At 46.7% G+C, this 11,408-nt stretch overlaps 1 protein-coding gene across 4 annotated transcripts in view; it reads left to right on the top strand.

The window, feature by feature from the left end:
* Nucleotides 1-509: 509 nt before the first annotated feature.
* Nucleotides 510-11,408, top strand: part of LDLRAD3 (low density lipoprotein receptor class A domain containing 3) — a 282,869-nt gene continuing 271,970 nt past the window's right edge. For 3 of the 4 annotated variants that reach the window (XR_010623356.1, XM_065754993.1, XM_065754992.1), the window contains exon 1: nt 9,762-9,837. Coding sequence is in view for 2 of the 4 variants with exons in the window: in XM_065754993.1 (XP_065611065.1) it covers nt 9,804-9,837 (34 nt within the window). In the remaining 2 variants the exon portion in view is untranslated. Of the gene's footprint in view, nt 516-9,761; nt 9,838-11,408 lie in introns of those variants that run through there. The other variant, XM_065754994.1, reaches the window with a different exon arrangement.

Below are 11,408 nucleotides of genomic sequence, written 5' to 3'. Positions count from 1 at the left end.
GTCTCAGTCATGAGAGAGGCCTTCCTCAGGCTGAGCACAGCACCAACACGCTGGGGAGCTGGAATCCAAATTGACAAAGAATAAAGGGAAAGTGATCACAAGGAAGTGCAAGGGTTAGCTTTTGGCTCGTGAGAAGGAAAATGAATGGAATAGGATATCCTTTTTCTTAAGTAATATAACTTGTGCTGGAAAGGGATGCCAACACTCTAGTACTGCCAGAGCCAAGACTTTTTGGGCTAGACCTGCACTGCAAAATTGTTTTCCCATTCCTGGCTGAAGAATCCATTCTTTTCTTGTGGATGCAGTTTAAATTTAAAGGTGTCTTTTCATTTTTAATAGCAGTCCGTTTTTTGTTTTTTTTCCAGGTGCCTGCTTTTGCATTTCTCTGATGTTTCCTATGGAGATATTCCTCAGTGACTCCCTACAATGACACTCATGAAGACAAACTGTTAAATATGAATCACAGATGCTCTGAAGAATTCCCTGCTACCGCCACCAAAGGGGAGGTGGAGGAGGTAAGAGTTAAGGGCAAAAAATAATATAATAATGGAAGAGTTTCTTTCATTTCTCCATGGTGCAAGAAAGAATCTTGTTATTGGAGTGTTACAATCTTTTGAGAATGTCCCTCTCTCAGAAGGATTTCTTGGAATCTCATAAGCGCCTCTGGTAAATCTTTGTATATAGGCCATGAGTCTCTTGTGCAGATGATGTAGAAACTCCAGCTCCCGCTTCAGATCAGAAGGGCACACCCTGAGCATTGCTTTAGCTCTTTTATCTTTTATTTGGGACAAGATTGCAAGGTCTATGATAACGTGCCAGACAGAAGTTGGGCCTGACCTAGCCATTTAAAATTGCCTGATGTTAACAGCTGCTTGTTTGCATTCTTGTCTAGCTTCCTGCCATGTGCTTTAAAGGATTTCAATGGACCTGAAGTGGTATCAATGTATTAACTCCTTCCTCCTTCATACAAAATAGAAAAAACTGATGCCTTCCTGCATTCAAGTGAAATGAAGATAGGAGATTTGTCATGATGAACTGATAATATTGCCAGGATCCCTCTCACTCTTGACAAAATACTTTTACAACTTTTCTCCTTACTTTTGAGACTTCAACTCTGCTTGCCATAGGATTTTCCCAGTTTTATTCTTCTTTCCCTGTGCTTCCTAATCCTGACTGATTGTACAGGATAGAAATATATACTTAAATGCATTCCTAAACTGGAGCTTCCATCTTGTGCACAAGACAGAGAAGGGAAGGCTGTATTTTAAATGATAGCTTTCAGCTGATTTGGGCCCAGACTCGCCACATCTCAGTGCTAGTTGCAATGTAGCCATTAACAACGTCAAATTTAGAAAGAACTGCATGGCTTAAACATGAGGTGAGGGTTAATAAGGAAAACTCCTTGTTTTGTGCCAACCCAGCAGGTCCAGCTGCCAGCATTTCTAACAGCTCTGCTAGGGCCTCACATCCTCTAATGTCTGCAAGCTCAGTGGGGAGATCCCTGTTTATATCAGTGAATTTTTTACAAGCCAGCCCAAAGGAATTCCTATGCAGTGCTCAAGTCACCCTTAAGAGGCTTCTGACAGTACTCCAAATAAATAAACACTGAGAAGTTAACAGATAACCCAAATCAATCAAGCTAGTGGCCATGTAAACACAGGAAAAACACATGCTAGGTGTTTGTGCAACATTTAGTGCCAGTCTGTAAGTATAATACAAACCCGAACAAAACTATTCCATGGGCATTAGGACCAGCTTCTAAAAAATGAACCTTTTGGACTTTGGAGACATTTTGTTTCCAGATCCAAATTTGCGCTGGTTTTATATGAAGTTCCAAGCCAGTGGAGTCCTCCTTTTTTTCTTAGCTCAGAACTGACTCAAGCCTAAGAGACACTTGTGCCATCAGGGCTGATTCAGATCTGTCTGAACTCAAGCAGAATGATTCTCAGGGATCTCAGTATGTGCTGCCGAGTGTGGGGACCTACAGGGCCTTCACTGCCTGCACAGCCCCTGTTGTTATGCAGCAGTACTCTAAGAGGCAGGAATCATCACTCCTTTCTTCTGTAACTGCTCCTACACCTACTTAAAACTGGAGCAACAACTCCTCTAGTAGTGACACTGTGGCCTTTCCCTACATCCATGAAAACTGTACTTTCTCTCCTAAAGTCAATTTCTTACTTGATGCCTTGCCATCCGTTTGTGCACTGTAAGCTCCACCACCGTGTCCTAAACTTCACCAGCACCTTTGCATGAGGCTGGAAAATGGATAAACGTAATCTGTCTTGTTCTGCAGCACACACCTTCTGTTTGACAGAGAAATAGAAGTTTTTGTAGAAGGAAGAGGCCAGCTGACACAAGGTCAGGAGGATCTGCTGGCCAGAGAGCTTCAGGTGTGACTGCAGCCGCTGGAGATGCTGCTTTGTGGAACTGTCGGCCCTGCTGATATACCCAGCAGCCTCTGGATCTGAAAAGCCCTTTGTGCTTCTGGCATGTGAAACAAATACTAATGCATGTGTAGGAGAGGTCACTTTGGATTTCCATACAGACAGGTTTTCCTTTTTTTTTTTTCTTTAATGAGATTTCAGGAGAGGGCAAGGGAAGGTGGCTGATGGAACATTATTATGGAGCCTGTAATTGCTTATATAGCTTTCTAAACTGCCTGCACTAAGAGGAGCATGATGGAAGGGAGGCAAGGGGCTGCTGCTCTCTAGAGCGTGGTGGGGAAGGGCAGGGATACATGAGGGCAAGGGCTGCAGGAGTAGAGAAGGGCTCTTCTGACATTGCATGTGTAATCTAATCTAGGCTATAATCATTTCCTACTGGCTCAGCATCAGTCACATTGTTAGCCTAATACTGAAATTAGATCTTACCTGTCAGTGACATTTGCTTTCCTATCTGGCCCATCTACATACTGCAGTACTTCCTGGCTCAATTCATATGGGACCAGCAATCCCAGTTATGTCGATCCAGACATAGCGGAAAGCTTTTACTGAGCACTCCCCACAGACCCAGGAAACCATCAAAGTGAGTGCTTCAATATGCCATTGCTCTCTTGTGTAAAATAAGAATGAGTCTGTGCTACAGTATGGGGTCTTATTCCCTTCCTGCACCCCACACTGATCACAAACAAACAACAAAGCTTAAAAAGGTATGCAGAGAGTATCGCATATCTCAGTCCATGCTATATCTGCACCCATACTGTGTGCAGTGTGGGTGGGACAACAGGTCTGGCAAGACAGATTTGTTCAGCTGTTACTCCACTTCCTCTGCTGGCAGTAGGACCACAGGACGCCGCACTGCTGGCCCCTACATTGCACCTCTGGCCATACAAGCTTGTGTTACGATCTTAGATGTTCAACATGCTTCATCCAGCTCACTTCTCAGTCAGCAAGCCTCAGTCTTCAGGTGTTGTGGCAAAAAATGAGAGGTGCACTTTCCTCAAGTCAGTGCTGTTAGTGCCACCACACTAACAGGGCTACAAGCATTGATGTTTCCCCCTTTTTCTCATGCTCTCAAAATGACATGTCATTAAGAAGTCCTTGTAATACCCAGGCACTCCCTCACACTTCATAAAATTAGAGAAACCTGGGCAAGTTCCTGAGCAGCTCATAAATTTCTACTGAGCCTCTCGCACCTCACAGGGTGCCAACTACTTGTACCCCACTACTACTGACATGCTCCTGCAGCTCTTCCAGCTCAGCAGCAGGAGAAATCATCTGAGCAAAGAGAAAAAAGAAGCCCCTCTTGTTACAGCAAACACAAAGTGACTGCATTCACAATTTTTAGAATACTAGCTAGGTTTCCAGATAGGAACTACAAACACTCTATATATGCCTTTCTCCCATCATTTTGTTGCCTTGCATTTCAGGAGAGCTTAGAAGACATAAGTTGGGCTCCTTTTTCATCTTTTATCTGTTGGGCTCCTTTTTCATCTCTTATCTATCTAATCATGAAGTCCTTTTGTGGTCAAGACTATCTTTCAAGCTCCCAGGAAGCTTGTCTGATTAAGGATCTCAGGGTTCAATTCCAAAACAATGAATTTAAGATCTGACACTCTGAAAGTGCAGTTTTAGCGTAGGTCTTCTTTTCCCATGAAGGTTTTAGCATCCTGGCTATTCCATTCCCCCTCCTAGCCTTGTTTTTTTAATGACTTCTCTGCTTCTTGCTAGATTTCGTCTGCCCTGTCTACAAAGGTATATGTGTGAGATAGCACAAATATTTTGAGAAAATGTAAAAAAAAATAAATCACGCATGCACATAAAAAGAGGCTTTCATGGCGTGTTTCTTTCATGACCTAGAGCAAAAGAAACACTTTGCTTTTAAAATAGGTGTTGAACCAGAGGCGTGAGTTAAAACTGTCAGGTCCTCAGGTGGCATAGATAGCTGGTGTAACATTCTACTTTAACTGGGGATCTACACATGTAATGTAGTTTTATGGCATTTTCCTGCAGATTACACCAAATTTTTATCATCTGGACATATTGATTTGCCTTTTGTTATTTATTTGTTAAAGCCTCTTTAAGGGCAATTGGAGCTTAGCTGTGGTCCTCCTAGAGGATGTGTATTGATCCGGGCATTCATTTATTGGTTATCTACTTTACTGCCAAATAATCCTCTCTGTTTGCCTGCCTTTGCCTGCTTTGGATTCTGGAAGCAGCCTGGAAATTTCACACACTGCCCATTATATTAACGAAAAGTATTGACAGGCTAACTGTTTGGGAGGTGAGCGGAAGTGGGAGCCACATAATCATCTTGCTGTCCTATGTTCTGTCTGCAATGACTTATTTTGAAATCATTAGCTGAAAATATTGGCATTAGGCAATGAATAACATCCACATCAAAGAAAGAAAATTACTTTTTTAATTAGAAGAAAAAAAAAGCTTGCAAACACAATAGATTTCTAATCAGTCCCTCCAGAAAATACATGTACTTGGAAGGCAAGGATGGTAAAACTGAGCTGAGGGGTGGGAACGAGGAGCTTGCAAACAAGAAGACTTCTGTCTGGCTCTATAGCTAGAACCTGTAACTACGGAATTACCCACTTCATATGTACATGTACAAATATGTCAAATGGCAATAATGCACTTTCTTGAAAGCACTTTTATTTTGCACTTGAATCTGGCAGCATGGCTTTGCTGCTCTACAGAGCAGGAATGAAAGGCAAAATAGGCACCGTTACCTTTCACTGTCACGTCTGATTTCAAACATTGTCCTTTGTATCACAGTAGCTGAAAGTGGGTGTTTGCTTGGCTTAATGAAGTGATGTGGAGATGTGGAATTGTCTGGACACACCATGGCAGCCACATTCGAGGACGGGAGAACTACTCTGAAAATGTTCCAGATGAAGCGTAACATTGCTTGGAGTAAAGCAAGGAGAAGGGAAAACAGCTGTGTCTTCCCTGCATGATCCTGCAGTTTCAGCATCCTCAGGGGATAGGTAGGTGTTATCTGGTAGTGTTTGACAGTTGCCATCAGAGTGGGCAGAACACTGAGCTGAGCCCATGGTGCTGCCATGGAGCTGCGCTGCAGGATGCACTGCTGCTGCCACGGTGCTTCCCACCATGGATTTGGCAACAGGGGAGAGCCCCAAACCGAGTGTGGCCTGTGGGGTTACCTGTGGAGCCATTGTACACTAGCACAGATGCAATTAATGCAGTTCGTGCTATGGAAGGAGAGAAGGACAAGGCTGAAATTGTTAAGTCCAAAGCACCAAAATGCCTGTGGCAGAAGAGGAGGAGAGGAGCCTTTGCTCACCCCAAGTGCCACAGTCATGCACGAGGTGTGGACAGGAGGTGGAGGAGAAAGTCTGTCAGAGACTGGGGTGCTCTGCTGGAGCTCAGGGAGAGCCCCTCTGTGTGGGTCTGTAGGAGGGCACTAGGCAGGAGACAGAGAGAACAGCCCTGCACTGTCAAGGGTATGCAGAAATTGACCTGGCACGCTTTCTCCATCTCTGATTTCTGAGTCACAAACAGAGAATGCCATTACAACCGCAGCTCAGGCCAAATGAGAGTTGCACAGCAGGGGGCTCTTTGCAGATGGGCGATATACGAAGAATAAAATGAAAATGAATGAGCCAGAGCTCCAGGGCCTCCTCTTTCCACTGGAACAGAAAGCCCAACAGCTATTGTAGTGCAAGCAGTGCTACAGTTTCTGTGCTTTTTCTACCATGAAGTGCCCACGTCCTGGCAGGAGAAGAAGAAGAGGATTTAACGCTTAAGCCAGCTTAATTTGTACCAGCAGAACATCCCAGATTGGTTCTGTCATAACACACTTTTTCTGGATGCTCATTAAAACCCCTTCTGCACACAGAATACAGAGTAGGCTGGCTCTGCAGAGACCAGCCCTCACGCCAGCCATGCTTGTGCCTCAGGCACCATGAGCACTGAGCTGCAGGCAGCAGGGAGCCGGGCCTGGTGGAGCAACTGGAGCTTCAGGAGTTAAAGGACAGGGCACTAGTGTGCCTGGCTGCCTCCCATTGCTGGGGGCTCAGCAATCCACGGTGTTGAGGGGACAGGGAGGTTCGTCTCACTCTCTCTCTTTGAGCTTTGTCATAGTCTTGACCGCTTTTCTGAGAAGGCTGGTGGTGGAATTGTGTGTCTGGAAGCTGTTCAGACCTTCATGATGAGTGCTGTAGCAGTGCATACCATTTTTACATGTTAAGATGTGAGAGGAGCATAGGAATGATATGAGGGAATCTGAATGCCTACTATGACTCCTCCTTTGAAAACTGATCTCTAACTCTCTTTAGTTCTAAAGGTTGCAATAGTCAGGAGAGCTTCAAGCTTGGTGCTGAGCTAAAGATCAAAACACTGCAAAGCTGTAACAGAGATAAATCCTAATGAATAGATGGATATAGGCTGATATTCTAATATGTCTGTTTAACTTGATAGATGCTAATGATGATGACATTTTTTACAAATGTATTTGAATCTACCTTTATCGTTTCACTGCACCGTATTAAGAATGGAATTACTATTATTTTGAATCCATCAAAAAGCTGTTGCGAAGCGTAGTGCCAAACTCTGCCTTTCTAAGTGGCAGGCAGTCATATACAAAATGTTGCAATGCATTATTACGTTTTTTATCCTTAATTAACACATTCCTAAATTTTCATCATTATCAATGCTGTCACCGGGGAGGACACATGTAGATGAATAGAAATAATTCCCTCAGAGCACCGTTTCCAGATTGAAGTCAGCAAGTTTAGACCGCACCTATAGACATGATTGCGTTCTGCTCCTGTGCCTCAAAGTCAAAATATGTGATCTGTAGACTGAACTGTTCAGAAAGGAGAAATGCAAAAACCTGAGCTTCAGCTTACAGCATGCAGAGAAGTGATACCTGAGCTCCTGAAGAGGTCAGGTTCTCTTGGAGATGCAGATCCTCTGCAGTGTATTTGTAAATAATCATTTGTCCCCAGAGTAGGAACCAGCACATCTGCCAATTTGAGCTGAAGACACTCCTTAGTCTGCAATAACCTTAACAGAATATTCTTTGGGTTAATAATTGGCCGAGATTCGCTATATTTCAATAAATATCTGGACAGTTTTATGGTAGGAAACCCCTTATGGGACACCTTTCATCTGGGCATCTCAGAAGAGTGTGTAACTGAAAGGGGTTCAAATCCCACAGTCCTGGTGGCAGGTTTGCAATACAGAGCTTAAGATGCCAGCTCTTTGCAGTACAGTAATGGAGAACAAACTTGATGCCAAAGGCAGATATCCTTACACCTACTGTTATCAGAGACCCAAGCGTTAACATAAGAGTTTGCTGAGAGAATACCTGATTCATTCAGGGAGATTGAGAAGTTTATAAATCTGCACTTGGACTTGCAAATCCAGCAGCAGAAATCCTGCATCTTTTAGAGCAGTGGAGGAAGCACCAGAAACTTTGGTTAGTAGCAACTGTGCTGATATAAACGAGGCTCCTCTGACGAGCTTGGCTCTGCTGAAAATTTCCCTTTCTAGCCTTCAGTCGTCGTGCACAAAGCTACAATGAGTGGCTTTCTCATAATGGATCTTGCCAAGACCACAGGCCAAGCACAGCTCTTCATTACTCTGGTGTAATTTACTGTGAAGCTAATAAAAGCAAGAAAGGAATCTTTTTTTTTTTGTTTTGTTTCAGAGTATATTCCCTTTTTTGCTGGTACCCCACGTTACTAGGCATTACTAGGCATTCAGAGTCCAGCCACATTCTGAGCAACGTAGAATTTTTCATTTATCCTTCCAGCATCTTTGTGGTGTGGATGGCCTTGTTGAGAGTCAAAGCATAGGCTGACACGAACGATTTCCTCAAGGCCACACAGTCTGCAGCAGAGCTGGGATCGCATTTTGCTTCCAGACACAAAGCCAGAAATCCATCCAGGTGGCAGTTCACTGAGAGAAAGTCAGAGTATTTCACAGTGCCCAGAGATCTGTGGTCCTGCTCCGTTACGGATGTTCAAGCCTCTTATCTTGCTTGCTGGCTGATGGACTTTGAGGTTTGTGAGTGTTCACACACACACCCTCAGAACTGCCAGCATGCACAGAAACAGGTTTTATTGAGAATACAGAGTAGGTGGTAGTGATCCAACATGGGGCTCAGCTACACCTGACCGGCCCCTTTTATCTGTTTTCCCCTTCATTTTCACATGCTTTTATCTCTTTGATCTACCTAAGTCCTTCCCTATCACACTCTTTGGTCTTTATCCAAAACACCATCTTAGATCTTGCAAGTTCCAAGGATGCCATTCCTGCTGCATACCATGTGTCATATATGTAAGCAACAGCCACCTTTAGTTTGCAGGGCATGTGGGAGACAGCTTCTTGGTTGACTCATCTCGGCAGGCGGAACAAAAAAGTCACCTCAGTGTTCTCTGATACACTTTGAAGCAGCCGATTTGGTGTGCTCCATTTTCACTGGTAAGGTGGCTGGGGTTCTCGCTGGGTCTTTGTGTTTGCACGGGTTAGATTTTAATCACGTCACCAGGGGGTTAACTATGAGGGGTTGAAATACCACTAACTAACTAGCACAAGCTAAACCATTCTTTTGAATGATGCGAAATTCTTAGCAAGCAATCTCCACAAGCTGTTCCGGCTTTATTAAATACCAATTGTAAGAATTCTGCCTAAGCGGTATTTCCTTGCAGATGAGCTGAGCAGTTTTTGAAGCCATTTAGCAGCTTTTTACTGCTACAAACCGGCTTTAATTCTCAGCTAAAATAACATACGCACTAAGCCCTTCTCTTCAGCTATTAAACACAGGCTGCGAGCTTTCGAGAGAGTTAAACTTTATTCTACGTGCATGCAGATCCACTTATGCACTGCAGCACGCGGGGGAACGCTTTACAACCAGAAGGCACCGCTTAACGAAGAGGCAGCGATTTTCCCATACAAGCGGGACGGCTCGCGAGCTAACGTGGCTTTCCGCACCCCGGGTCACTGTATACTGAAAATTAACGCTCCCTAAAAGAAGGCCCGCTCCTCCTGCCGCTCAGAGCTCCTCCGAGCGCCAGCGGTGACTGCACCGCGTCAGGCCGAGCCCCACCATGCTCCACCGGGCGCATCCCCGAGGCCGCCCCCCGCCGCCGGGGCTCCGCGGCGCCAGTTCCGCGCCCCGCCCGAGGGGGCGGCTGGGCCCCGGGCGCGACCCGCGGGCGGCGGCCTCGGCCGGGCAGGGGCGTCCGGCGGGGCGGGGCGGCGGTGGGCGCCGCCCCGGGTCCTCCCCCGCCTCCCCGCCCGCCGCCGCCCCGGCCGCAGGCTCCTTCGTCGGGGCCGGGCCGGCGGAGCAGCCCCGAAGTTTGCGGAGCGGCCGACGCCGGGGCCATGTGGCTGCTGTGGCTGCTGCTGGGCTCGGCGGGTGAGTGCGGGCGCGGGGCCGGCCCGGGGCGCTGCCCGGTGGCGAGGGGGCGTGCTCGGCGCGGCGGGGGAGGGCGCGGGGCCTCACGTCTGCCCCCGCCTCCCTGCGGCGCCCGGCGGGCCGGGCTGGGGGCTGCCGGCCTCCCCTTCTCTCCTCTCCTCCTCTCCCCACCCCCGGGCGGGCTGAGGCGGCGGGGGCTGCCCCGGCCTCCCCCCCCCTCGGGGCGAGCCCGGGCTGGGGGCGGCCGGCGGGGGGCGAGGCGGAGCTACTCGAGGGCGGGCCGGGCCCCGCCGAGCCGCCCCGCGTGTTCTGGGGTGCTGGGTGGGCTCAACTCGTTCTTTGGTAAACTTTTTCCCCCCTCGATGTGAGAGGCAGCGAGCTGCAGGCGACTCGGTCCTCGCAGGCGCTTGCCCAGTGAGCGTGGGTAGCTGGCTTCATGCTGCTGCCTGCACGGGAATCGCTCCGTGCTGATGGAACGGTGACACGCGGTAGCAGAATTCGGATTGTAACGCTCAATTTTTTTTTTTGTTTCTTTTTTTTTGTTTGTTTGTTTTGAAGAGTGTTTGTCATCATGAAGGGCTTTTCAGCTTCCTTGATAAAACTTTGGTTCGAGGCCGGTTTCAATGGGCAGGAGGGAGGGAAGCCACGTAACTGCGAGCTGTGCGTGCAGCGTGTGTAGCTGCTGTGTAGGTTTGGGCCTCTTTTCAAAATTATTTCAGCAGTTCCTTATTTGGAAACCTTCAGGGAAGGCCCAGGTTTGTTTATCTGTGTTGTGATGCTTTCTTCCTCTTTAAGTTCCGTTATACCACGGTAACACTGCCAGTGCTGAATTGTTCCTAGCAAGGCATGTGTTTCCATGTGCTGAGTGTACAAGAGTGAATGCTCTGGGCTTAGTGTGGGGCTTGGTGCTGCCAGGCACCCACCTGAGCACAGTGAGCCCCTAGCCCGCCCCTCACAGACCTGTTTCCCATCTGGAGGCTTTGCAGGCTGAGCTCTGCCCTTCTTAAGCAACAGTTCCACAGCAATTATTTAACCAGTGTCTCTGGCTTGCTTTGGAGCCCATGCAAACAGCTTTCTGAAACCTTTTTTAATATTATTTTTAATGCATTTGTTTTTTATTTTGAACACTCGTGTATTGGATCATTGAGATTTGTGTTTAAAATGTTCCTTCCCCTGTCTATTTTGGCGGCCCTGAAACCTTCCCACAGGGAGAACTGGCTTCTCTGATGCTGGCCTTTTAGTTTTGATAACTCCTGAAAGAATTTCTTTCCTTTTGAGTCTTTTTTGGGTATGGATCGGAAACTTTGAAGCCCTGGGGGTCAATGTCAGCTAACAGAAAATAAACAGTAATTCAAGTCTCTGTCTAAACAGTTGTTCCTGTTGCAGAAATAGCTGTTGGCTTGGATTGCATCACTGAAGATTTGCAAGGCAAAGTTTGATATTTTATTTACATCTCTTTTCTTAATAGATCAAATGTCACTTTTGATCCTGAAAGACCTTATCTGCATGGGAAAGGTTTTACCTATGCTATGTCATGGGGTGAATGTACGTGAGGCTGACAGCTGTTGAAG

The sequence above is a fragment of the Cyrtonyx montezumae genome, unplaced genomic scaffold (assembly GCF_038088225.1).
Source record: "Cyrtonyx montezumae isolate F1298 unplaced genomic scaffold, pur_monq_1.0 scaffold_10, whole genome shotgun sequence".
Taxonomy (NCBI): domain Eukaryota; kingdom Metazoa; phylum Chordata; class Aves; order Galliformes; family Odontophoridae; genus Cyrtonyx; species Cyrtonyx montezumae.
The sequence above is the reverse complement of the archived record's forward strand: the minus strand, read 5'-3'. Positions and strand labels throughout refer to the sequence as shown.